At 40.8% G+C, this 27,859-nt stretch overlaps 1 protein-coding gene and 4 non-coding genes across 5 annotated transcripts; 4 read left to right on the top strand and 1 right to left on the bottom strand.

Moving 5' to 3' along the window:
• Positions 1-1,775: 1,775 nt before the first annotated feature.
• On the bottom strand, positions 1,776-20,510 carry LOC129105230 (protein kinase C delta type-like). Its single transcript, XM_054616130.1, has 17 exons — positions 20,306-20,510; positions 10,979-11,100; positions 10,443-10,715; positions 8,058-8,226; positions 6,978-7,009; positions 6,794-6,879; positions 6,313-6,442; positions 6,081-6,181; positions 5,870-5,954; positions 5,538-5,659; positions 4,495-4,668; positions 4,281-4,372; positions 4,081-4,143; positions 3,759-3,897; positions 3,257-3,445; positions 2,984-3,112; positions 1,776-2,830 (listed from the first exon to the last, which is right to left on the bottom strand). Exons 2-17 carry the CDS (start codon positions 11,085-11,087, stop codon positions 2,672-2,674), a joined length of 2,052 nt encoding a protein of 683 aa, XP_054472105.1. The 5' UTR covers positions 11,088-11,100; positions 20,306-20,510; the 3' UTR covers positions 1,776-2,671.
• Positions 9,956-10,027, top strand: trnae-cuc (transfer RNA glutamic acid (anticodon CUC)). The gene has a single exon. It is a non-coding gene; the product is annotated as a tRNA-Glu (tRNA).
• A 4,507-nt stretch (positions 20,511-25,017) lies between the features above and the next one.
• On the top strand, positions 25,018-25,089 carry trnae-cuc (transfer RNA glutamic acid (anticodon CUC)). Its single transcript has one exon. It is a non-coding gene; the product is annotated as a tRNA-Glu (tRNA).
• Positions 25,090-26,098: 1,009 nt separating this feature from the next.
• trnae-cuc (transfer RNA glutamic acid (anticodon CUC)) lies at positions 26,099-26,170 on the top strand. The gene has a single exon. It is a non-coding gene; the product is annotated as a tRNA-Glu (tRNA).
• Positions 26,171-26,813: 643 nt separating this feature from the next.
• Positions 26,814-26,885, top strand: trnae-cuc (transfer RNA glutamic acid (anticodon CUC)). Its single transcript has one exon. It is a non-coding gene; the product is annotated as a tRNA-Glu (tRNA).
• The last annotated feature ends 974 nt before the right edge of the window (positions 26,886-27,859 follow it).

The raw sequence follows: 27,859 nt of genomic DNA, 5'->3' as shown, positions 1-27,859 counted from the left end.
TGCCGCCTATATGCCTCTGAGCCCGGCTACATCACGCTGACTTCCATCTTCACACACACAATAAAATACCACACAGTCAGAATCAAGACCTAAATGTAGAAAACCTTCACAAAAGAAAAGAACAGAATAAAGCAGAATGATTTCAGGTTGCTTTATTTCTCACAAAGACACAGAGGGGTAGTAACATGTCCACTCGTTGTTTAAATGGGGGTTTTTATCCCCAGCGGAATCAACACTTAGTTAATGGTTGAGCTGGAATTAATTGCACATATAATCGACCCACTTTCGATAAGTGGAGTGCTTTTCGCCAATAAAAAGCAATTCGTTCTTTAATAAAGTAGCCTATAAATTGTGTTATTGAAGGTGACCTCGAGTTGCTTAATTTTCATTCACTGTAATATTTTTTTAAGTACACAAAATAGCCCTACAATTCTCAATATAAGGCTGAATGGGCAATTTTTTTTTTTTTTTTTTTAAATCAATCACAATAACGCCCTGTCATTGTGACTGAATTCAATTCTATATGTCAGTGCTGGTGCGGTACTTCTGCTGCAAAAGGCTGTCAAGTCGGGGTTTCTGGAGGAGAGGACGGGAGAAACTGCTGGAAATATGCCTTCACACTGTGAGTGCAACGCTCAAAGTACATCCATTTCGTATTATACATGTGATTTCTTAATTAAATAAGCGTATTTCTCGTTTTCTAAAGCGTTCTAAGAGCCTGAAACAGGTTTTGCCGCTCACTTGGACCATATATATATGCTACTGTCTCAGATAATCCACCACAATAGACCAACCCTTATAACAAAAGAAAAAAAATGTGAACGCCTTGAGGTGAAAACAGAAGCCTACAATAAATGTGGGTTACAGAAAAACGATCGGATGTTGAACACCCGAAACAATCGGAGAGCCATGAATACATAAAAAGGTGGCAGGCATTTACTCCTAAATTCATTCAGTCATTTTATTTAACTGTGGGGGTGCTCCCACTATATAGCCTTTTCAAACACAAGGCTGGAGGCGACTATTATAAGGGAATAAGGTTCAGTAAATATACATTTTTTTTTGCTTTTATTTTTTTTTGTTTTTAAATATGCAGGGTCGTTTGATTTTTTTGAAGGTCTACAACTTAAATGCTGCTTTGGTCCATATGATGCTGTTTGCATGAAGGCAAATGCCTCAACAACTTGGCTAGGGTTATTGCTCAGTGCACGTTGCTGTTTTTTTTTGCCTTTTTTTGTTAGTTATTTGTTCACTGTCCACATCCTCCAGTAGGCAGGGGATTACTACTGCTGGGGACAGAGGACGAGGACAGGTCATAAGCCGTGCGCACTGCAGGAATGTCTCCTCGCCTTTGGTCCACGCTAGGAGCTGCAGTAACGTCACCTGACCGCTAGATGTCAGTAAAGCCAGGCAGATCTTTCTCTCTAAGGTACTGACAACATCCCTGTGGTACTTGGAAATGTTTTGGTGCCCTTCCAAAGGGCTACACATTTTTTCTGAGGTGATGGCACTACAGACTCTCCACCAGTGTCCAATGTTGGCTCCTTAAAATCCAGCAAACAATGGCTGGAAACCAGCAGTGACCAGAGGACCACACCATAACAGCAGGAATGCTGTGATTAGTACTAGATTTCCTATGGTATGTCATTCTTTACAATAGGATTTTTGTTTTGAATGATATTCTATATATGAAGCTGTGTGATATATACAAGTCTCCGACACCTGTAAAAAACACAAAATGTGATCAAGTGAGACTGGCTGACAGGGATTTAAGATTTTACAATGTATTTATTTATAATCAGATGTAAAAGATGAGTAAAAAAAGTACACCCATAACTCACAGGCAGCTCATTGGAATGTCAATAAACATATACAGCACTATTATTTTCATGTCAAAATCCCTACATTTAGGTAACATAACACATTTTAAAGACCCAATGCTTACAGTGGAATGCCCATACCTCCCACACAAAATAACACATCCTTCAACACAAATACAGGTTAAGTACCATACCATTGCTTTTCCAATAAGGGATGACAGCCCAGAAAAATCAATATTATGTGCAGAGTGATTGTTTGCAGGACGCTTCAGTTTAATGTTCAGCAAGTGTTTTTTGACACCAATGGCATATTAAAATACTTGACAAAATCTGTGAAAAATTTAAAACAGATTCACGCTTTTCAGGTTATGTGAGACTCCAAGATGGATGTGCTTAAGTAAGCAGTAAGTGATGGAGGAACTTATTCAGTTCTGCAATAACATCACTTCCATTCAGAGCGATCTAAATCCTGTGAATTCAAATACAGTACATTTGATGATTTGTTTAGATTCGAGGTGTCATCACGAGGAAAAAAATGACAGAAAAGTAAGAAAAGACAGAATGCATTATTGACTATCCCCCCCAGCATTGATTAGAAGAATCTCCCTTAATCTCCTGGATCTCTATATTCTTTTATACACCTATACAGTTTGACAGCTGAGACAAGATTATTATTTTAGACGCCACCCAACATACTCGTTTCACTTTATCTCTCGTCCTCTGATAGAGGAACTTAATTAGTCCTAGTCAAGTACAAATCTTTTCATTTAATGTCATCCATCCAGTTGGATTTAGAGCCTATTTCCAAGTCCAGGGCTAAGACCATGTTCCCAAAGGAGCCATTTAGTTTTTCATTTGCTGATCATGTTTTCCAGTGTGGGGTTGATGAAGGAAAAGCCAGCGAACGCTGCCTGGTCCATGGAGTCGATGAGGTTCTTGTCTGCGTGGGAGAGCCGCGGCTTCTCACTCAGGAACTCTCGGTCAAAGTTGCTGCAGTCACTGGGGGATTTCTGTGGGTGGCAGTTCAGGGATTTCAGTTGGGTTAATGTAGCAAAGCACACTGAAGTAATCAGGCTCCTGGATTCATACAATCATATTTACACAAATGGATTTCAGGTACCTCCATAGTTTGTTCGGAAAAAAAAATACACATAGACTCATACCACTTTGGGCTTAAAAGGAGGGTCCACTTCTCTCTTCTCCAGTGCTGGCCAGTTGATGGTTTTGAAGAACGGATGGGCACGGATGTCGCCCACCACACCCAACCTGCGACTGGGATCTCGCTCAAACAACTGGAGTGATGGAAGAGAAAGAAGACAGACAATGATGAGGAGGAATGTCAGCATTGAAATCAGTTAATGTGAATAATGTAAACACTGTGTCTGCCTATGTGAAACAAAGAGTCCCTAATAAAAACACATGTTTCTGTCAGGTACCAGTTCGATGAGGTTCTTGGCCTCCTTGGTGATCCACCGAGGGTAGTGAGGGGTGTCCGACCTGATGGACTCAAACAGCTCATCCTCATCGTCGCCTTGGAAAGGCGACTGACCGATCAGCATCTCGTACACCAGCACACCGAAAGACCACCAGTCTACTGAGAAGGTGTACTTCTGTCCCAGCAGGATCTGAGAGGAGAGACAGTTTCACAAAACGCTTTAGACAATAGTGACAAGAACAAGGACACACACGTCTAGATGGGAGCACCAATATTGCCTGGCAAATGAACATGTGAACACAAGAACATGTGTAAAACCTGCCATGCCTCCTAATCATGACTAGGAGGGCTATAGACTAAGTGAATGGAGGGCTGCATGACAAGGTGACATTTAAAAAAATACATATACTCTAAACAAAAGTGCAGAATTCATTTTTTGGGGGGGAAATTTAATGGAAAAGCAGTGGTATGATATGTAATATCAGCTTGGCCATGAATCTAACCTCTGGTGCGATATAGTCTGGTGTCCCACAAAATGTGGTGGCTCTGGCGTCTCCAAACACTTTCTCTTTGCACATGCCAAAGTCAGCTATCTTGATGTGTCCGTCCTTGTTCAGCATCACATTGTCCAGCTTCAGATCTCTGAGGAAAGACAGAGGAATAGATAGATATATAATGTACAACCATTTCCAGTACAGTATATTCTGTTTGGAGTACTGTGGTCAAAAAATCCAAAAAGAGATTCAGTTCCAGCCTCCTCTGTTACAGTAACTTGTTGAATATAGAGACTGAAGACATCAATGCAGAATGGCTGTGGGATCTTACCTGTAGATTATTCCTTTTGAGTGGAGGAACTGCAGTCCCACGATTATCTCAGAGCCGTAAAATCTGAAGGTTGGAATGTGCAAAACAACCATTAATCACAACTTTACTGTGTTCAAGAGCTAGTTACAGATCCTCCAGTGTGGAAAATCACAGTTGCTGTGTTGTTCATAGATTTTTGAGTGGTGTCCCTGTGTACTTACGTGGCTCTGTTGAGATCGAAACGGCCTTTGTCTTGGATGTGGAACATCAAGTCGCCTCCATTCAGGTACTCCATTACAAAGAAGAGGTGCTCCTGTGCAAACAACACATTATTGTCAGCTCGCTGTCGCAGACAAATGAGACATGAAAAGTGTGTGTGTGTGTGTGTGTGTGTGTGTGTGTGTGTGTGTGTGTGTGTCAGTTATGTGTGCTTACTTTAGACTGGAATGTGGAGTAGAGGTGTGTGAGGAAGGGGTTCTCCCAGGCGAGGGCCAGGACTCTCTTCTCCACCATGGTGCACTCCACATCGTCATCCATGAGAACGACATCCTTCTTCAGGACCTTCACAGCAAAGAACTGGCCCTGGCCTTTCAGCTCTGCCAGCAGCACCTGGGGTATCAAAACCACTTAGAGTGAGTACTTCATCAGTGTGATGACACCGGTTTCATGGAGTACACTTATAGCAAAAGGTGAAATCAAAACGAGGAGGTTATTTATATCTCCCCCTCTTTTGGTGATCTTACATGCTCAATCTACCTCGGTGAGGACACAGGATGTTTGATCTCACTGAGATGCACGGCCACCAGGTCTAACGGGGCCTGGATACAGATGAACCTTCCATCATCTGCTTCTCTGTTCTCTAAAATAGGTCAACCTTCATGTAGGGTGTATGTCTTTGTCAAATACTGCCTAGCATCTGTAGTTATGATTAAATAACCAAGCTCATTTCTCATCTGAAAATCATCTCCGAGCGAAGTCATGTAATAGTGAGTAGATGAATTGATTTAACACACCTAGTTGATCAAAAAACAGGTAAACTACAGCTGAGCTGGCCATTAATTAATTACTTATAAAATTAAAACAAATAAAAAACAATATCAAATATGGTTTAAGGAAGGATGATGGTGATTACTAAGACATGATAATATGATAAGAATCTTCTCTTGAAAATGTGTGCCCCTTTGGAGCTCGCTTGAATTATAATTCAGCTTTCATCATTTCCCACATCTTTCATGAAGACATAAAGATATGGACTATCAGTGTCATTTTCATGGTTATATTTGGTAGACAATGGTCATTTACAAAGCTTACATTCACATGAAGACAATTTCAGGATGAATGCGTTTTTATTTACCATATATGTGTAACACATGTCTGTACAATGTTTTAAGTTTGACGTGTCTTCAATTTCTATGTCCACACAATCATTTCATGTTAAATTCAGGAAAGGACATAAATATGGGGACCATGGGGCCTACCTTTCCAAAGCTGCCTTTTCCCAGGACCTTTTGGAATACCAGGTGGTTCATGTTGAGGCGAACCCGGGGAACTGTAGGTGTGGCTGAGCCCGCGCCCAAGTGCTCACGTGCCCCGTTGTCTGCTAGAAATGCACATTTGCACACAGTGTTAATACATATGCAAACCTGAATGCAAAGATACATGCAAACTCAAACAAAGGATAAAGATTTGAGGATGTGACTAAAGTTAGAGAGACGTGACATTACTATTCCTATTTTACCTTTAATGACAAGACTTGGTTTAAACCAAACAACTTTGTATTACAATGTGCGCTACAATGAACCCATCTTACCACTAGGGTCTGCTGTTGCATTATTGATGTCTTGATAGATCCCAATGTCTTCTGCATTGGAGTCATCAGACTTCTTGATAGATTTCTAGGGATGAAAAGAGTTAACATTGTACTTTAACAATCATTACTTTATTTTTTATCACTGACTGGCATAAAATTAACATAAAATTCATGTAAACTTAAATAAACATATTTTTGTTCCAGTACAAACCTGGCTGATTTGAGACAGAGCCTCTGCCAGTAGTTTCTGGTTGATTCCACACAGATTGGCCACTTTTTTCTGACAGTTGCTATGTACGTTCATGCCACAGTCTGGTCAAAGGTATGAAAAATGGATTGGTCAGGTGGAGATACAATAAAAAAAGAGAAAAAAGTAATGGACATGGAAGGAGACAGGAGAAAGGCAGACATATCATTTAATACGAAGGAGAAGAACACATTACCTTCACATTTAAGGCCCTGTTTGTAGAGACCCCAGAGCAGACTGCCACAGTGGTCACAGAAAGTGGGGCTCTTATAGTTATAGTGCTTGAAGCGATGCGGCATATCAATCTTGAAGCGCTCTTTCTGGAACTACAAACACACAGAGATCCATTAAACACTCAGGAAGCCGCTGTCTGATAATAAAGCAGACACATGTGGGACTATGTTTCGCCAGTTTTAGTTGTTTTTGAGTTAAATAACAATTCCACAGCCAATTCTTATTGAATCTATATACCGATGTTGTTTTTAAACTTTGTTTGAATCTGTATTAAGTCCACTCATGTTTGCATTGTTTTGAGTAAGTAAAAAACATATTGACTACATTAATGATTAATGGAATACTTAATAACATTCATCAATGCTATAAATTAAAGACTGAGCAGGAATGTCAGTAAGGGACTGAGGTGAGGAATTGCATTGATGTTGGTGAACTTTGCTCACCACAGTGTCCCGACTGTTTGCTGCTGTCCCAGTGCACCTGCCGATGATCTTTTCGATGCATCTCTTGTGGATTGCCGCATTGCATTCTGGGTGAAATAAATGAATCAATATTTTGTTAACTGTGAAGAATACAAAAGGATAAAATGTGATAAAAATGCAGATAGCAGTTAATGAAAACACTCACGTCTGCACTTGTAACCTTGCTTGTTGAGCCCCCTGAATGGGGAGAAAAGGAATGTAATTAAATCTTTGTAATGGGGGACATGAAGCAGAAAGAGAGACAAATATTGCTGCTGATATCAAAGCTATATTGCCAGAAGGGTTTTTCAATTGTAGGTTTGTGGTTATGTCAGTGATGTACTGTGGCTAGCATGCAAATAATTGGCAGCAGTAAACAACAATTTTACAGAGTTCCTTATTTAACAGCTACCAAACTACATCTGTAATCTCTTATTCAAAGTATTATGCAAGTGCAAAAACAAGCATGGGAAAACCATGAGACACCCGTTACTGGAGTTGGCACAGAAACGAATTTGTTAACAGCATAACTGGAAGATATCTTTCACATGTTAGATCATGAGATTGAAAGTTTTATATATATATTTATAAATGCTCAGATGATATTTGGCCAAAGGGTCACACACATATACACAAAACTAAAGAAAACATCAGATTTATTTCTACCTGACTCTAAGTAGTAAGAGGAGCTTGTTAATGCTGCTGACAGAGTTGGAACGAAACATGACAGCTTTTTGGGACTTCCCAAGACAGTGACTCATCCTCACAATAGCAGTCCCGCTGCTGTTTCTACCATTACAAAACCCCCACACTGCTCCATGAAGGAAACTAGAACCGCTACTAATTGGTCCTTTGAGAAGCACCCGTGGGGGGCTGGACTTTTTCTTATTGGAGAATTGATGTTTTTGTCTCATTTGGTACCCAGAGAACATAAAGTAGGTGACTGCTTTAACGGTCTGGAATTATCAAAGCTGTGCCAGTGGCATTGTAATATAAACACAACGCTGAGTGTAATATTAATGCAGGAAAACAAGGAGACAGGAAAATGGTCTGCTTTTAGATAAATTGTGCCCAGGCAGATTAGCATTGGAAATGACTACCATATTCTCTCCCTGGAATGCAGCAGCTATTCAAAACATGATGACATTCAAAGTAAAAGGAGTATTTGATGTGCCAACCAGCTAAAGTTAACAAACATCATAGTGACATAATAGTAATATAACCAGGGCAGGACACGGCATCTCACCAGACAAACTCTCTGCAGACAGAGCAGAAGGTGGGCTGGCCGAAGAAGGTGGCGGCAAACTCGTGGTTCTTGATGAAGTGAATTTTGGGCTGCTTGAAAGCTCCTCTCCTCCTGTTGAGGGTCGTGACTCCATCCTCGCAAGAAGCCTTCACTGATGGTTGACACGTCCCTGAGGGGAGAGATTTAAATCAAATCAAACTACTGTATTTCTATTTCTATGTTTTTCAAACAGCTTTAAAGTGCAGTATTATCCAAATACACTTTTTATTGTTTATTTTCAAAGAAAAAGAAAAATGTGAGTGTGAATGGTTGTTTGTCTCTATATGTCAGCCCTGCGACAGACTGGCGAACTGTCCAGGGTGAACCCTGCCTTCGCCCATTGACAGCTGAGATCGGCTCCAGCACCCCTGCGACCCTTAACTGGATAAGCAGGTTACGGAAAATGGATGGAATGGATGGATATCAGGGATGCAGTGAGGTGGGAGTCCCAAATATTTTACAATCTAGCTGATGAGCTTTATTGAAGTTCCTTAAATGACGTCACAGTGTACATTTTCATAAATTAGCCATCAGCTCTAATAGCCAAGGGGTATTTAGTCTAAAAGCCCTACTAGCTATAGAAGGAGGCCACCGTTACTGCTGCTTAATGCAGGGTAAACAAAGAAAAATCCCATCTTGTATAAGGGGCCTCGACTGACGCAAGTCAGTGGGGTGGGGTCAAAAGTTACCCAGAGACCACAGCAAAACAGGCGTGAGAGAGGTAAACAAAGAAAAACTCAAAAAGAGATTAGGATCGTAAATGGGTGGACGGGGGGTGAGGGAGAGGAGAGATAGAGGGACAATTAAAATAAAGGAGTAGCCTTTAAGAGACAATAGATAGACAAGGAAAATTGGGAGTGATGAGGAGAGCAAGATAAACTAATTTCCTTTCTGCCACTGTTTATGTTTGGCCAGCGCGTTGGTGAGCTGAGCCAAAACAGTGGGAGTAAAAGAGAGAGGGCAAGAGAGAGAAGACAGACAGCACTGAGGGCTGTTCACACATGCCTAAAAATACTCCGGGCTGCTTTTCAGGAAACCTGTGGAGAGTGTAGGAGGGAGCTGATGGAGTATGGAGCTCTTTCATAACAGCAGACACATACACCCCTCTCCAACCCTGAATAGTGAACCCCCGACTGTGCCACTCCCACACAGAAATTCCCGCCCGAACAGAACCAGTTCGTGAATCTCACTCGATCCCACTCCAACACCAGTGACAACCATAGACGGGGTTCCCTGTCTGTGGTGGTGAGCGAGCAGTTGAATACAACACGGCTGGCCAGCACTGCTAGGCTTAACTTCTGCTTCTTACAGCTGAAGTGAAACTGAATTAGGTTTTGGAAAGCAGAAAATGTTAGTTATATGATTTTGAAATAAAGTGTCCTTATCACACCATAATATCTCAATAATTTCCCCCATTCCTGAAAGGATAGACAACGGAGATCTAAACTAATTGCCTATATGACCTTGAAGGACTGTGATAGTGCATTGGCTATATGGCCACACCTGTAGTCAGCTGACAAGCTTAACTTGAGACATGCCAGCATGAGACTAACCCTTGGCAGGTTGAGGTAGGCAGTTTATTGCAGGGCAGTTGGCTCAGAAAATGATGACTCTGTACTCTACAGAGAGGTCCACAATAACTAACATGATTAGCCGTGGTTGTGTTTGGAAAGTGCAAGGAAATTAACAATAGATAGGATATCCGCTCCGCCAGCAGAGGGCACTTATAGACATCTAAGGAGAGGGATTTTCTGTCAATCTACATGAAACTGGTGGGTATGGGAACAAAAATGAGAGGGGGCAGGGAATTTCTGCTCAGAGCTATGGCCAGTCGACATAATTAAATCTGTAAACAGCTGTCCCTGGTGGTCTAGTGGTTAGGATTCGGCGCTCTCACCGCCGCGGCCCGGGTTCGATTCCCGGTCAGGGAACAGAGTTTTGATGCCATGGTTTCGTGTAGATAATTTAGAAATTTAAAAAAGGAAAAAAATGGAGATTTATATCTGTGCTGTTCTAAATGGTTTCTACTGGGTTGGGATCATCTAGAAGATGTGACTGTGATGTCACATTTTTTCCAAACAGCACAGCAATATTTTAATCTAAATGTGATAACAGTTGTGGAGTTGCTTGCTTAATTTGCTGGGCCACTGTGGAGTTAACCTGATTAAACCACACTCACATCGTCCTGATGAAGCAGATTAGATGTTTGATTGATACAATCAAATATACCAAAGAATGTTGTTTTCTGAACTTTAACAGACTTATGCAGTCATCCATATCTAATGTTCAAATAATACTAACGATTTGAACCAGGTTACTAGGGGCTTTAAGATGCAGCAATTTTACCTGCATCAGTGTCCTCCAGGAAGAACTGTACAGCCATCTGGACCTTCCCTGAAGGATGCAGGTCCACCCAGAACTCAGCACGGCCGCTGGTCTTGGACTTCTTACAGCGTTCTGCCAATACAGAGACTCCAACCGTGGCCTTGGCCAATGGCTCCTCAGCACTCCGCATGAGGACCACTTCTATGACACGCCCCTCATAGATGTGAGCATCAAAAGTGGACTTCCAGGCTGGATACATGGTGGGCTTCCTCTGGACCAAGGTCTTGCCTCGCTCTGTGAAAAAAGATTAGGGTCATCATTTGGAATAAAACGTCTGTCTTTTACTCTCTCAGTAAAGTCACAGCAACAGAGCGATTACTGCTCAAAGTGCCTGGAGCTGGAGCCGGTAGAGAGTTTGCTTGTGGATTTGTGAGTCCAGCAGATGGTGGATGTTAAAGCAATTGAACTTGGAACGTCAGGTCTCCCTGCTCACTGTGGAGCTCTCCTATCTAGATTAAATTATGACTGCATATGTGTGTGTGTGCATCTGTACATACCTGTGTTGACAGACTCCTTCATCTTGATGGCGCAGATGGGAGGTTCAGATAGCGGAGGCAGAACGCCAACGTCATAGGCATTGAAGGCGATACGGAGGAAGGGTGCCATGGTGACTCCTCACCTTCAAGAAAAAAGACCCACAGTTAGAACGTCACACACACAATATGGTCAGAGGACAGAGGGTGTTGTATGCACAGATTGTAAAGGCCCTTGAGGAAAATGTGTGATATGTGACGTTGGGTTATATAATCAAAATTGACTTGAAATTACTTGACAGTCATATTCATCTTGTACTTGTATTGCTTAAGTTCTGCAATTAAAACAAGAAGGAAGAGAGCCTGTGGCCAACTGTGTCAAGATGTGAGCCACAGAGGAAGTTTCAACTCAAGACATAACTTTGGAAACTACCTGTCATCAATGAGGGAAGAAGAAACTGACTCATTCCTTTATCCTGCTCTCATGTGCAGTTTGGGACTTCCAGAGAGAAAAAGAAAATTAAAAAAGGATCACATTTACAAGACAAACATTCTCAATGTTAGGGAAAAAGACAAACCGAGGGTGAAAGATAAGCAGTCTCTTTGCTGCTCTTCAATTTTCACAGTGATTTTGTGGGATATTTTCCATCACAAATAATGCTGTCGCTTAACTGTCTCTACTTAGTTCTGAATCAGTCTATACTAGGATCAGGCCAAATTTGAAAAATGCAGGATTAGATCTATTATGCTGACAAAGCCAAATTACCTACTTCAACTCATTTGTGAAGATATTCACCTTACACAAAAAGGTATTTGTGTCAGCGTTCTACACTTAATTTCAAAAGTACAAAACTGAAACAGAAACCACATCTTGCAAAAGTGTCCACCCGCTTGCATCATCTAAGCTGAATTGCTCCACTGATAGATTTGTTCAGCACTAGTTTCCATGTCTTCCGTACACTTCCTCTTAAAGTGCCTATTGTGGTGTTCGAACAGCAGTCCTACCAGTCATTCTTAACCCGCCTAGCTGCCCTGGTTCCTTCTATACATTCTAACACAATCCTTATCAGTTAGTGTGGCAGAGTCCCTCTATAAAGCAGTACAAAGTGTTAATGAATGGTTTCTGCAATGGAACTGCATTCACAATCACTTACTGAAATGTTATCAATGTTGTTTCCAACTGAACTTATATGCTACATCACAGACTAGTAGGACCAAGAGGGGATATTGGCCTATATCCAAATTCCTAAAGCAGCAACAAAATCCCACAGAATTCCTCCACACTGCATTTTTTTGTGAGCTTTTAAGTTTCTTATCTTGATCTTTTGTGGCTTAAGTCTTTTGCTCCATTAATATAATCTTGGTTTAATAGTAATTTCAGTAACATGGCACGCCTGTGATTAAAGGCAAACAGCCTCTTATTTTTCTACACAATGATGTTTAGCTTCTCTATGAAATTTGTGTAAAGTAATCAGTAATTCCCAGATGTAAAATGCACGGAGACATGTCCTTCTCTCATATAAACTCCTAGACAGAAATGGACTGCAGCCCCAACCGTGTTTGCTTTCGTAATCAATCATCCATAAAGGGTACGTTTTGTTTGTGTCCATGTTCATTTTCACATTGCTGAATGTCAAGCTCTGGCCCCGTGTGACTGAACCGGTGCGTGCAGTGATGTAGGTTCATGTATGCTGAATTTTCTAAATCAGTATGTGGAGCTGCTTAGCAGTACGAGACGTGACTGCACTGAACAGATCCCAGGTGTTAATGTACGTGCAGTAGAATGAATGTGTGCTGCTGAACATAATGTTTGGTAAATTCACTCAGGATATGTAGTGTGTAGGAGGCATAGGGGCCCAACAGAGGCAGGCTTGTGATCTGCCAAGTTGCTGGCAGGATTTTCCAAACAAGCAAGAAGAATCTGAATGGGGAAGTGATTGACTAACACTGGACATCTCAATACTGGTTTCAGCTTAGAAAAATAACATCCGTTTTCAAATGTAAGTGAAATCAAAGTCCAGACAAGCAATTTTCTAATTCAAAGACTTTGGAGGAAACCTACACAGTCCACGCTCCAACATCTCCACACAAAAATGCCCTCAGCCAGTTCATTTAAACCAAGGACCTTTGTGTTGTGATGCGACAGAGCTTACCACAGAGCCATCATACCACCATGTACTGTTCCAAAATCACAAGTCCCTGCCCAGGTTTAAATGGGGTTAAGATGGACGATAAAGGAAACATTTAAGGATTGCAGCAGATCACCACATCTGTCATACGTCATGGGCTACAGCAAAGGAAAACTGGACCAACGAAAGAGTGGACCACATTATTAAGCTGAAGTAAAGACGTTATTTTCATATGAAAACAGTATAAAGAGCACATGTTGTATTTTTGGGATAAGGATCTATTACTTTTAGCTAAACATCTTTCAGCTAATTACATTTTGGAAATTGTGTATTTTCAGAAGATTAACACGTCTCTGTTGTTGCCTTGTAGGCCTCAACTGACCCTTTTAGCCTGTTTGGGATCTAAAGACTCCTAAACAAGCAACTGTTTCTGAGTGAGGTTAGGAGGGTTGAGAAACTATCCAAGCTCTCATAATACAGCCCACGCATGCTTAAATACAGACAGACAGACAAAGAGAAACACAAAAATAATATTAATCAAAGCTATGGAGTATGCCTGATGTGAAATACACACTTAGACATACATTTTTAGAGTCCATTTCCTCTCCACTTTAGACACAAAAAGTCTCTTATGCAGGCCTACACATACACAGGCAGCGCTACATAGAAAAGAGAGCCTTTATTCTCAAGGGAGTGGAAAAAATGAGCACATGCAATTGGGGAAGGGGTGGGTTGAGTAAAAGAGCAAAAGGGAGGGAAAGAAAAAAACAAAAAAAAACACACACTGGAAGGCAAGCCAGTGGTCATGAGGAGAAATCAGACTCAATGATAGAACCAGATTTGCCTTCACAAGATACAGCCAGAATGAAGTCAACCTCCAGTGAGATGGATTTTGCTCATGTGTGTGGCCTCAAGGAGCTTGAGCTTCTCTTCGGCTTTTGTCCTAGACTGAAAAGGACTGCAAAGTGTCAGTGTAAAGTTTATTTTTATGTGTTAACTCTCAAAATAATTCATAAATGAGACATTGACTGGAAGAAGGCACAGTATGCAAGAAACTTGCCACAAAAATGTAAGTAACTACAACATGTTATTAAATGCCAGTTTGACTTGACAAGAAAATCCCTGTTACCCATTTTATCAGCTCTGAGGAAGTTATATGAACTATTTTATATATCTACTATTTCAGAAACAGCATTGAATATTGACAATTTCAAAAACGGATTCCTGGAACAGTTAATCATGTGATGAACGGGGCAACAGAAGCACATTCAGCAACAGAAGCACATTCCAATATTCCATTACATTGCATTCATTAAACGCAACACAATGCTGGAGACAGAGATGCGTGACTGTCTACAATAGATAGACTATCACCAAAGTCATGTACAGCAAAGCACCACAAATTAGTCAAGGGTTTGGTATGCCCTGAGTTAGTGGAGATGTCATTGAGTGCAAGAAGTGATGAAGCCGGTCTAGCAGGTTGGGTATTTATTTTGGATGTCAACCTTTAATCAGTAGGAATAAACGCAGACAGGCACGATTACACAGAGAGCAACAACAACGCCAGCTCCTTGAATTCTGCTACCAGCAGAGTTGTCTGGGAAAACCATAAATACGAGAAATAGATTATTAGATAAGTTTTCTAATATACAGTATCAATCCCAATATGGAAATTGCACTTATTATTGTCAGTCATAGAGTCGCCTGCAAAACAGCTGAAAGTGATTCTGTCTCAAAAAAACTTTAATTCTACAGTATGAATGTTTGACAACACAACACTGATGAACGTTTAACCCCTTTGCTTCATAATTATAAGGAAGGTTTGTTTCCATCAAAAAGAGCATGCCCTGCATGCATCTATATAAGTGGAACAGTGTAGAACTTGTAGCCCATTATTTACTATACAGTTCTTAAAATCAAGGACAATCCAACAGGACAACAATCTTAAAAGTGTAGACAAGGTAATCAGTTTTTATGGGCGGAGAGTGGGATTTTCTTTACCCTGATGTCAGTTACCTGACCTCAGTCCAACTGAGTAAGTGTTTTCCTTCCCAGACTCAAGGCAAAAAGCCCCTGATACAAGCAAGAAGTGAATATGGCTGCAATACAGGCCTGTTAGTACATCAGCAGGAATGACACTAAGTGTCTACTGATGTCATTGATTGCAAAGGAACCAAATACTAAACATGACGATTTAGATTGAGTTTATGGTAACTCCGATTATATTATGTCCCCTTGAATTGGGAGTCTAGATATTGAATGGGCTACAGTTCCTACATTGTTCATGTGATGGGAAGGTAAACATTCTCAATGTGCCGGAGTACGAGGCAACAGAAATGTGTCAATGTACAAGTACCTCGTGACTGCACAACACGTTTAGACTGTATATCTAAGTACCAAAGGCAGCAGTGATGTTTTTTTTGTTTGTTTTTTTTTTAATTATAGAAGACATACAGGGCTAAAGGCACTTAAACCTAAACATGGTCACAAACCGGTTTTACAGCAGACATTTTGACTTGTCATATAAGGAAACGCACAGGTGTAACAAATAACTCTAACGAAGGCTCAGTAACAGTAAGTGTCATTCAATTTTGCAGTAAGCCATTCCAGTGAGCCAGCATAGCACAACAACGGGTTCCCGAAAACAGTCTCACCTAAAGGGAATGCAGCCGTTATTAATGTTGTCCATTACACCTGTGCTTTTTCTACTGTAACTTGTCAAACTGTCTGCAGTGAAAAAGGTCTATTTATACTTTTAATACCCAGGTTGAAATTCTGCTGACTCAATAGGCCTTTTTCATGGAAGACGTCATTGAACGTGTCACAGATGGAATAGCACAGGTCTTATTAAAAAAAACCAAAAAGAACATGGCTGGATATCTTTTGGCTGTTGCGATTTCAGGGTTCGGGTATTGTGTATGCTTGCTCACAGTCACAGCTTACTGAGACAAAAAAAAGGCCATCGTTAATGTTACAACTCACACCTAGGATTTTTCCTACTATGACAAGCCAAAATGCCCGCTGTTAAATCAGAATATCAGAAGAGTTGAATAAACTCAAATGAATGAGAAATGTTGAGAAATGATCAACACCAGCAGCAAACTGGCCCCTTAGACTCAGTACATTGATGTATTTTGCCTTTACTGCCTCATTATCTTCACATATATGCTTTCAATACAGGTACATTAGCAAGTGTTTATCTACTAAGAAAGGGCGCCATGAGGCCGTGAGAGAGCTTTGTAAAGAAAAAGAATAAGAAAAAGATGTCAGCCTCGGTAACAGAGAAATATATTGAGCGCTAAAATATGAAAAAGTAGGACACAGGTAACAGATCCACCTGTTTTGACAATTTCAGTCTTGCAAAACTACATGTCACAATCACAATCCCTTCCTTGCACCCCATGGGATCAAAACACCTTCAGTTGAAGAATTACAAAAACTTTGGTTTCCTTATCCTCCCACTTTGTGCCCCTTTCACAGTTAATTCAAGAGACTGCTGTCAACTCACAAAGACAGGACAGAAAAAAAGGGTGAGTGAAAGAGACCCAGACCAGCCTAGCTGGATGGAGCTGGGCCAGGCAATGGCCTCGCCTGGCAAATTAGAGCTGAACAAACACGCTCCACACGAATATAATGTACCTGAACAAGCGGAGTCATCCAGGCCGCACTCGCACTGAAACCTAATAACCTGGTGTGTAGTTGTGTGAATAAACATATATTGCATCATGAATGTGCTCTTTATGATAGCTCAAACAAAAACAGTCCCTCCGTATTTGGAAATCAAACATTGATCATGGAGAAGGACTGTTCTTAACTGTGAAAGCACTGTTGATTGTGGGTTATCTGCTGGATGACTAGAAAGCACCTACTATGCCTCTGTCAAGTCTGCACAATCCACTAAATGTACCATTTGAATGATTTTCAGAAGTTTTCTAACTTGGTGGAGGTAATAACAGGAGAGGGTAACTTTTGAGCACAAACAATAACTAGATTTTTTTATTCATTCCTGATTTTGAAGAATTAATTCAAACAATGCAACGTTATTCTCACAAAACTGGCTTTCAATGAGCCATGGTGGCATGTATTATTACCGCATGAACACCGCCTCAAAAAGCACATAGATGTACTTGTGCGCGTGCACACGTTAATAACCTTGAACAAAGCAGGCTTTAATGAATTTCAGTGGAGACTGGCTTGAAAGAATGAAAGCCTTCCTTTCTTCCACTAACCAAGGTTAATGTCTAACACCCCATCGCCCCGCCCACCTACTACCACACACACACACACACACACACACTCACAGAGGTCATGTCAACAGATATATTACAGATGTTGTCTGGGGAGACACCAACACATACAGGCAAAAAAAAAAGAAGTCTCCTTCTCTTTCTCTAGCTCAGTGCATACACACAGCAATCAGGACAAAGTAGGACAGGAAGAAAAAGTGAGTGAGATTTGAAGTAGAATGAGACCAGAGCTGACTTTGATGGTTCAAGGTCAAAGTCAGATGAATAGCTGTAGACATAAATGAATCCAGTGATAGTGTTATAATTTCACTTTGTGTCTTTAATAAACCTAATACAAAATCAACACAAGATGTAAATAAGCTTGGTTGTTCAGACTGACAGTACAAAGGAACACAAACTTCTGTGGAACCTTTTCTGATTTTCTCTCCCTTCCTCCTGAGTATCGCTGAGCTTGTTGGCACACTGTCAAACCTGCTATACCAGCATGGAATGAATACGGCTGCTACTATGTGTGTGTGTGTGTGTGTGTGTGTGTGTGTGTGTGTGTGTGTGTGTGTGTGTGTGTGTGTGTGTGTGTGTGTGTGTGTGTGTGTGTGTGTGTGTGTCTCGTCTCCCGATGCATTAAGAGTGGTGTCCATTTCTGCCTCGCTCACAGTTCACAAGGCCTTGGTTAAGACAGACAAAATAGCGTCTGACCAAGGAGAGCAGGACAGGATAGCATGATGTGGTGTGTGTGTGTGTGTGTGTGCGTGTGTGCGTGCGTGTGCATGTTTGTGTGTGGGACAGATAGAAAGAAGTATAGTGACAAGAGGCCAAGGGCAAGTAATGAGCCAAACTATCATCTCCCAGTGCTGATTTACCAAATGCATGCCAAACTACTGTGTTTCTGTGAGTGTCTGCTGCCTGTGTGTGTAGTTATGCATAACAGCAGGTGCTCTTTTAAGAAGCATCACATTTTGTACATTGTAACACAAGTGTTGCAGTGCAGATCAGTCCCTTTCAAATGTTTGCGCTATACTGTTATTTTATGCATTTGCCAAAATGATGCTGTCACTCAAGTATCTTTAGTTTGAAATCAACACCACTTTGTTGAGTATTTAACATGCGAAAACCTGAAGAAAATAAATGTATTCAAATTTGTAAATATCTCAATAAAATAAATAATATAGTTTAAAGTTAACACTCAGAATCAGTAGTACTAATGTTCACAGTTTAGATGGTACTTACAAAGTATACAGGTTCAATACCCAGCTCTAATGACTAGTTGATGGTTTCTGAATGTTTTTATTTGCCGTACCTATCTGAGCTTCCTCGACTCTGCAGTCCTCTCTTAAAATAAATGATCAGTCAATGATACACACAATAAAGCCCAATACCAATTTAAACATTGTCTAAATTAGTCCAGCATTTTTTTTTTATACGACTCTCGTACTATCGAGGGATCAGTGATGCATGGGCAACACCTTGCTGAGCAGATGTCCCAACCGTGTCCTCCGAGCAGCTCATGAAGCCACAAGCCAATATTGACACATCAGTAACCGCAGGCAGATGCAGGCAGATAGTGTTACCTGCGCTCACGAAGCAGCAATCGCCTCCAGAACATAACAACAGGATACAGAGTCTTGCCACAAAGGCAGAATTGTATGGTAGTTTGTGACACAAGCTTCTTTTTTTTCGCAAGTGATGGAAGGAATATTTCAAAAATAGGATAATGTGCTTATAGTATCTGAAGAGCTGGCAAGTCACGTTGGCTACTGTGGATTCAGAAGTCTGACTTGTTTACACCCACAAGAATGCAGGGTAGTGTTCAAACAGAGACTTATTTAATCATCCTGCTGACACATGGACCTTCTTTTTGTTGCCACAAATAGTTCTCATTGTGTTTTACCTGCTTCTCAATCACTGACTTTACCCGGAAAAGTGGTTTGAAGGACGGTAAGGGTCTTATGTGATGGAAATTCTAGTTGCTACACCTGAGTGCAATGATGAGGACCTTTGACATATGTCTTCAGGCTCAGCTAAACAAGGCAAACCGGCCTCCGGTTCAAGTGGGACCACATTGTGCAAAGTGCTGTTGGTAATCATCTGGTATTGCCTTTGTAAAGACTGTGACACTGAGAAGCATTCTGTCAAAACCATACCAGAAAATTCATCTATCTGCATTTGAACTTTAAGAAATTAGGGTTATCTCCACATTTTGTGACTTCGTGTAAAGTGAATCAAAGATGTGGATCAGATGTAACTGTCAATAGTTAATCACTGTATACAAAGCCGGAATCACACTAATGGACATTAGAGGCCTAGAGTTAAAGTGTTTAAAAGGGAAAAGGGGTTCATTTAAATGTTCTTTTAATGTGGTATGTGTTCATTGTGATCGTTGGCACAATGATGAACGCCAACGTGTTTTTTTGTTTTTTTCTTCAAAGGTCTCTTTCGTTACATAACGAACAGGACCTGTCTGTTGTTATATGATACAACACTGCGCTAGACGAGATTCTGAAGCAAACAAACTGGTTTCCCAGTGTTGTGTTGGACATTGTTTTCCCCAGTAACAGGGGAGACAAGGTAAGTTTAGTCCCAGCGACATTACAACTGTAACACGGCGAGACAGGGAAACATTCTTCGACAGCAGCCCCTCTCATTCCCGACGGACAGGCACACTTCTACCACTACTACTACCACTATTACTACTACTACTACTATTATTACTACTACTACTACTACCACCACTATTATTACTACTACTACTACTACTACTACTACTACTACTGCTGCTGGCTTAATTATGTTCACCGAGGTCTGCAGTCGAGCTTCTGCTTCTCCATGAGACCAAAGTAAAGACAGGCTGACTCCTGACACGCAGCACCGTGCGATCAAGTGCTGTTGTCCCAACTGTCAAACAACACCAAGGACTTTTTTTTTCTTTTCAACCACAAAAAAAAGTTAAACCAGTTCACGATCAACTGTGACTTTACCTCTTCCGCTGATCCGGAAAGCGTCTTGTTCGTCGCAAGGGGGGTTTTTTTTTTTGGTCGCCGGTTCGGTTTTTTTTTTTCAAACCACAGTTTTGTCCCGAAGAATTGACTGCAAAAGTCTTCAATGGTGGTTAAGGAAGTGTTCAAGTCGGCTGCTGTGACTTCAGTGTCTCTCTCTCTCTCTCTCTCTCTCTCTGTCTCTCTGTCTCTCTCTCTCTCTCTCTCTCCCTGTCTGTGACTGACTGTACTGCGGCTCTGTGGCAGCGCGCAAAGCAAAGCAGTTCACGTGTGACGTCAGCCAGGTGAATTCCCAAACATACACGTTGACACACACACACACACACACACACACACACACACACACACACACACACACACACACACACACACACACACACCCATAATTCACAGAAGTGAGACTATATGGTTTTGCAGTGGATTCACGGGGCATGAAGTCATTCAAATAGAACTGAGGACTGAACTTGTTATTGACATGTAAGGCTCTGATTCTGCAGAGTTCTCTGGAAGGACTGAACCGACAAGATTGGAAACCAGTTTGTCTCGAACTTGACATTGTGGCAACATATCAGTTTTGAAATGCAAACCAATGAAGTGAATGTGACGCTGTGCAGTTGCATATTAAGTGTTAATGTCCTCCAACTATTTTTTCCCCTCCAGTATAAAAAAAAAAAGTCAGGATAACCAGCAAACCATTAAATATGCAAGCTCGGACCCACAACCAAAGTAGTAGTTTGTAGCACTTACTATATTCGGATTAGTCTGTTGCAATTATTGTTTTCGTAGTAATTTGCCTCTGCACTATACTTTTGCTCTGGTTTATGCTTTGAGATGCTTGTTTAAGAAAGGAGATGCACTTATGACTTCTGGTGACTAGTAGTTCTCTTGAATACCTATGTTGAATACACTTCCTGTAAGTCGCTTTGGATAAAAGCGTCTGCTAAATGACTGTAATGTAATGTAATGTAATGTAACTGGTCTGTTATATCCCTCCTTCTCTCTCTCTTACACACACACACACACACACACACACACACACACACACACACACACACACACACACACACACACACACACACACACACACACAGGTTCAGGGACACTTTAGTTGTGGGTTGATCCAAACAGCCAAACATTTCCATATTGGCCACACCCACATCACCTCCACACAAAGCAGAGCAGAGGGATCCATGTGGTGCTGAGTCATCAGCCCCCACCCACCAAAACTGGATGACTGTAAGAGAGAATGGGCCAGTGAATTTAGAAGGCCTGTCTCAACTCCCAAAGAGCTATTTATAGCTCCAAAAAGGGACACAACAATGACGTACAGAATAGGTGGCAGTGTTGAATGGTGATAAAGATTACTGAGTAATACTCTGGAGTTACTCGTCACGTCATCCCCACCACAAGCTTTTGGCACATGGGACAACAACTCAAATGAAGGACAATAGATTTTTACTACAAAGACAATTTCCCACCACTCAGAGCTTTGAAAACTGAAAACACATTTGCAGTCAAGCATTTATTACAGTTTAGTAATTTCAAGATTTAATCCAGACTAATTACCATGTGTACCATAATGTACCATGTTAGCAAGGTTTCCAGTATCTAACACACACACACACACACACACACATCCATAAAAAAACCGTATAGGCCCATGACAGGAAAACAAGTCCAGGTGTGACTTTTTCCATTACCCTCACTTCCTACAAAACTATCTTATCTTCACCCATGACCTCATGCATCACCAGTAGTTGTAAATGAAATATTCCCCTCAATAAACCTATTGCAGACTTTCCATCAGTGTCCCCTGCCTGCCACTCCCATCATATAAACCTGCCTCTGGCTTTGCACTCGAGTGACCCCTCCGTGTAGTCTTTCCTGCCCAGCATTCTGGTTCAACAGGAGCTTCATCAAATAAGGGAAGAAAGACTTTCCCCGTAACATGAGTAAGCAAAATAAACATTTGTCACCATCACCACCTTCTGAAGGAGGTAATGTAGGACAAAGGGATGCATAGTTTTCTGGTGTCACACGTCATCTGACAGATGCAAAGATTATTTCTCGCTAACACCGGGGTGCGCAGAAAAAGCCAAATTACTCAATGCAGCTTTAAAGTTTAAATCCTGGCATCGTTGTCTGCTCTAAGAATTCCAGCTTGAGTTAGTTCACTTTGAAAGGGAAAAAAAACTAACTGTTGTAAAGAATGTGGGTTATGTAATGTCACTGTAAGAACACTGTTAGCATGAAGTGTAACAGCAAACTGTATGAAACTACTGGCTTGATACTTTCCCTGTGAATTAGACCTGTATCCGGTCAGGGGACCCAGACAGTCCCATTCCTGCCATCCCGGCAGTGCCAGGGCAAACATCAGAGTGAGTAATGAGAGGAACAGAGAAAGGGAGGGTGGGATGAAAAAAAAAAACAATCTATAAAAAAGGAGAGAAATAGTCCTTTCATCAAGAGACATGCCACGGAGTAACTCTGCCTTTCTCCATCTGTCCTCATTTACGTTTCCTTCTCTCGCGTCAGCTGTTTTCAGTTTCTTTCCTTTCACAGTCCCCTTCTCTTTCCTATACTACATTTTTATGTTCCAAGGCTTATAACTGCATGTTTGTAGACAAAGACATGTTCAACAGTCTTCTTACATTTAGCTGGAGGGTGGCTTATCTCTCTAAAAGCAACGTAACCTTACTCTCTTCCTTTAGACACTCTCAAAGTGAATTTCCTCTTGAGTGGAGATAAAAGAACATCTACAAGTGTTTGTGCTGTCTCTGCTTTAAAATGCTGTGCAGATAACACCCTGAGCTGAAATATCAGCAGGGCTTTAATACATCCTGCTGTGTCCATTAATGTTCTTATTTTATACTGTCGTTCATACTCAACCTGGGAAGACTGGCTCCTTTGACATTCCAGCATACAGTAGGTATCTTACTGTCTTATCGGGAATTCAATCCCACACCCTCTTTGCTTTTCCTATTGATCACTCATAATGATCTCTCAGATGATTTCTGAACTTTTGTGACTGCATATTAAAGGATTTTGGAAATGCAATACGGGGCCTCTGTCTTGAATTTCTTTTTGACCTCTTGGATGTGGATTTGAAAGTTTTCGATTGTGATCAAGGAGAAGCTGTCCTTTTTCTATTTTAAGAGGTCGTTTTCTGACAATTTGCCAAGACTACTGAAATTGAAGGCTATTGATTCATACAAGCAGGCGGTTACCTAATCACTTTGTGCATCTCTGGTTCCCTGGCTACCGAGGGGAAGGTTTTGTGAATGCCTTTACATGAGTAAGAGCCCATGTGACGGAGTTCATGCTCAAGAGGAGAAGTGGAGCAAGGTGTCTTTAACTTTCCACACTCTCCACAGTGCCTTTCTCACTTCTCCCTCGCTTTTGGTACTTCAAGTGAGTATTGGGTCACTGACTCTCCTGAGATCGTGTATCTAGAGCAACCCCAATCTTCCTATTTTCTGTTCTGCCTACTTTCTGTATGACATGCAGTCACTTTCTCTTCACTCATCTAATTGGAAATGATCTTTAGGTTTTGACCTTTGTGTAAAGTAAACACTCCACTCCACTCCATATCCTTCCTTTGTTATTATCAGAATAGACAGTCTTTTAAAAGTATTAATGAGCAAATCAAATACCAGTTTTGAATGTTTCAAAAGACTGGCCAATTAATTAAAGCCACATCCCTTTTCTTTTCTTTGGTGAGCTATCACATCGGGCCTGCTGTGTTCAAACTCTCACTCATTAATATTGCAGATGTTGAAAAAGAAACAGACCCAAATGTTTTGTGCTGTTTCTTTGTCTTTAAATATTAATGCGAGCGCTGCTTTCTTGGTCGCAGTCCGTCGCTGTGTGACTTGGTGGTTTCAGTTTAGCGGAAGTCTTCTGTATAACTAAATCACTTATCTGAGATTGCTCGTATTACCCAGCAGTCTGACCAGAGCTGGGAAGTGAAAGCCTGGAGAAAAGAAGGGCTCATTATGGTCTCTACTGGAAGGGGATGGGAATGTGTGTTTTATATTTGGCCAAATTAAATCAACATCAAGGCAACAGTTCCCAGTAAACTGTATGACTTGTCTTCAAAAACCTCCTGAGTCAAATAGAAAGTATCTTTGAAAGTGTTCATCCTTAGAAATTCTGTCGAGTCATGCCGAGGGTCATTCCATAGCTTTGTAGATTCAATATAATAGTAACATTATGTAAAACTTCACAACAAATGTAATGTACACGCACTGGGATGATTAAAATGACCTCTTATATCATCTAACAGCATGTCTATACAAACAAACCCTATAATCTGCAGTGTGTATTTCACGATATATATTCAGAATACCATTTTTTTACTGGCTGCAAATACTACTTCAAAGCAAAGTTTGTTTGTGGTGTTATACCCATCACAGAACAATGGCTGTTACTGTTTCATATATAAAGATGTAACATTCTCCTGCAGACCAGTGCACTGCAACCCGTAAAGGTTTCATATGTTAGATCGTTCTCGAACATGAGGTTTCCACTTTTCCTCTCCACATAACATCATCCCCCACCTTTACTGTCCTACCGTTGGATGGCAGCCTTCTACACAAACCACTACACATCTTTAAAAGGATCTTTTAAACTAACATAACATGACATTGTCATCCTGAGTGACTGTTTGCTAACCGTACTGATTTGCGATCAGCTCCCTGGTGGTCTAGTGGTTAGGATTCGGCGCTCTCACCGCCGCGGCCCGGGTTCGATTCCCGGTCAGGGAACGAGATTTTGACACTTCAGCTGCAATTAAAAGTCATACACATGTTAAAATGCTAGCGCTGCTTTCTTAGTCGCATACCGTCTGTGTCTGTGTTTGGCTTAGTGGAAGCCTTTGGTATAACTTAGTCACTTATCTGAGGTTGCTCATATTACCCAGCAGTCTGAGGGGCTCATATATGTCTCTACTGGAAGAGGATGGGAAATGTGTTTTATATTTGGCCAAATTAAATCAGCATCAAGGTAACGGTTCAATGTATTTCATGATATGATCCCTCTGGGCAATACAAATATGTCACCTTAATATGACCTAAAATTAGAGTGCCTCCCTTGGGTCAATCAGTGTAGTGAAATTTAATGGAATGAGATCTCGTTGAATTCTGATCCAGCATTAGGTTTAAATGACTTGTTTATATATAATAGATTATATACATATATATATAATATATAAATATATATATATAATATATAGTTATCACTATATTAGATATATCATAGACCTTTGAAAGACTTGAAAACAACTTCCAAAATAAAATCCTACACATTTCCAGCAAAGTAAAAGGTTAGGCTTGGTGTTCAGTTTGCCCATGTTATATTTCTGCATGCCACTGTTTTCATGAATAGAAGTTTAAATAACATTGAGATGTAGAGTTGTTTGAATCTTAAACACAATCTGTGATATTGCACCTCGATATGATAAATAACTAGGACTAGTAGGATTAGTAGGACTAGGAATAGTCAACGGCATGAAGTACTGTTGCCCTCTGCTGGATGACAAATATATTAAATTATGTTTGACAAAGCATCTTGCTTTTAAAGAACACAAATACAGATAGAATAAAAAGTTAAACATACTGAGGAATTCAATTGCAGATATGTCACCATGGAATTATTTCATAGTGTTTTAGGACCTGAAGAAAAGAGACGTCCGAGACAAATTAAGGTATAGATAAATGTATCGTTGTAAATTAGGTTTGAAAAGTGGTTTTCTATCCTTACGGGATTCGACGCAGCTCCCTGGTGGTCTAGTGGTTAGGATTCGGCGCTCTCACCGCCGCGGCCCGGGTTCGATTCCCGGTCAGGGAACGAGATTTTGACACAATTATAAGTCATACACAAATGCTACTTTCTTAGTCGCAGACCGTCACTGTGTGACTTGGTGGTTTCAGCTTAGTGGAAGCCTTTGGTATAACTTAGTCACTTATGTGAGATTGCTCGTATTACCCAGCAGCCTGAGGGGCTCATTATGGTCTCTACTGGAAGGGGATGGGAATGTGCGTATATTTGGCCAAATTATATCAGCATTAAGGCAACAGTTTCCAATGTATTTCATGATATATATTCAGAATACCAATTTTCTAAAAAGGTGACCAATATTTTTTTTTTTTACTGCCTGCAAATACTACTTCAAAGCAAAGTTTGTTTGTGGTGTTATACCCATCACAGAACAATGGCTGTTACTGTTTCATATATAAAGATGTAACATTCTCCTGCAGACCAGTGCACTGCAACCCGTAAATATTTAGATCGTTCTCGAACATGAGGTTTCCACTTTTCCTCTCCACATAACATCATCCCCCACCTTTACTGTCCTACCGTTGGATGGCAGCCTTCTGCACAAACCACTACACATCTTTAAAAAGGATCTTTAAACTATAACTAACTATAACATGACATACATGGGTCATCCTGAGTGATTGTTTGCTAACCGTACTGATTTGCAATCAGCTCCCTGGTGGTCTAGTGGTTAGGATTCGGCGCTCTCACCGCCGCGGCCCGGGTTCGATTCCCGGTCAGGGAACGAGATTTTGACACTTCAGCTGCAATACACAACTAAAAGCCATACACACATGCTAACACATGCTAGCGCTGCTTTCTTAGTCGCATACCGTCTCTGTGTGACTTAGTGGAAGCCTTTGGTATAACTTAGTCACTTATCTGAGGTTGCTCATATTACCCAGCAGTCTGAGGGGCTCATTATGGTCTCAACTGGAAGAGGATGGGAATGTGTGTTTTATATTTGGCCAAATTAAATCAGCATCAAGGTAACGGTTCCCAGTAATGATCCCTCTGGGCAATACAAATATGTCACCTTAATATGACCTCAAATCAGTGTAGTGAAATTTAATGGATTGAGATCTGGTTGAATTCTGATCCAGCATTAGGTTTAAATGACTTGACAAATATAATATATCTTGTCAAGCATCATAGACCTTTGAAATAATACATATAGTTGCTGAAAATAACCCCTTGTCATCACAGTAATGAAAAGAAAAAGCACAAAAAGTACAACAATGATCAGAAATCTTGCAAACTACTTCCAAAATGAAATCCGACACATTTCCTGCAGAGTAAAAGATTAGGCTTGGTGTTCCGTTTGCCCATTTTTATATTTCTCCATGCCACTGTTTTCATGAATAATAATTAGAAGATTAAATTACATTAAAATGTAGAGTTGTTTGAATCTTAAACAAAATCTGCACTGATATTGCACCTCGATATGCCATCCTTACAATCACCAACATCATTCCAAGGAAAATGAATAGCAGTAATATAAGAAAATCAACGGAAATGTCATCTTATGCATATGTGTGTTAATTGTGTGTATGTGTGTCTAAAAAGATTTGCAGCATAAAGGGGACGCCACACTACTCCAAATATAATCTTGTATTACCCAGCAGTCTGACCAGAGCTCGGAAGTGAAAGCCTGGAGAAAAGAAGGGCTCATTATGGTCTCTACAGGAATGGGATGGGAATGTGTGTTTTATATTTGGC

This window comes from Anoplopoma fimbria, chromosome 17 (genome assembly GCF_027596085.1).
Source record: "Anoplopoma fimbria isolate UVic2021 breed Golden Eagle Sablefish chromosome 17, Afim_UVic_2022, whole genome shotgun sequence".
NCBI lineage: Eukaryota > Metazoa > Chordata > Actinopteri > Perciformes > Anoplopomatidae > Anoplopoma > Anoplopoma fimbria.
Note: the sequence above shows the minus strand (reverse complement) of the source record. Positions and strands in the feature narration are given on the sequence as shown.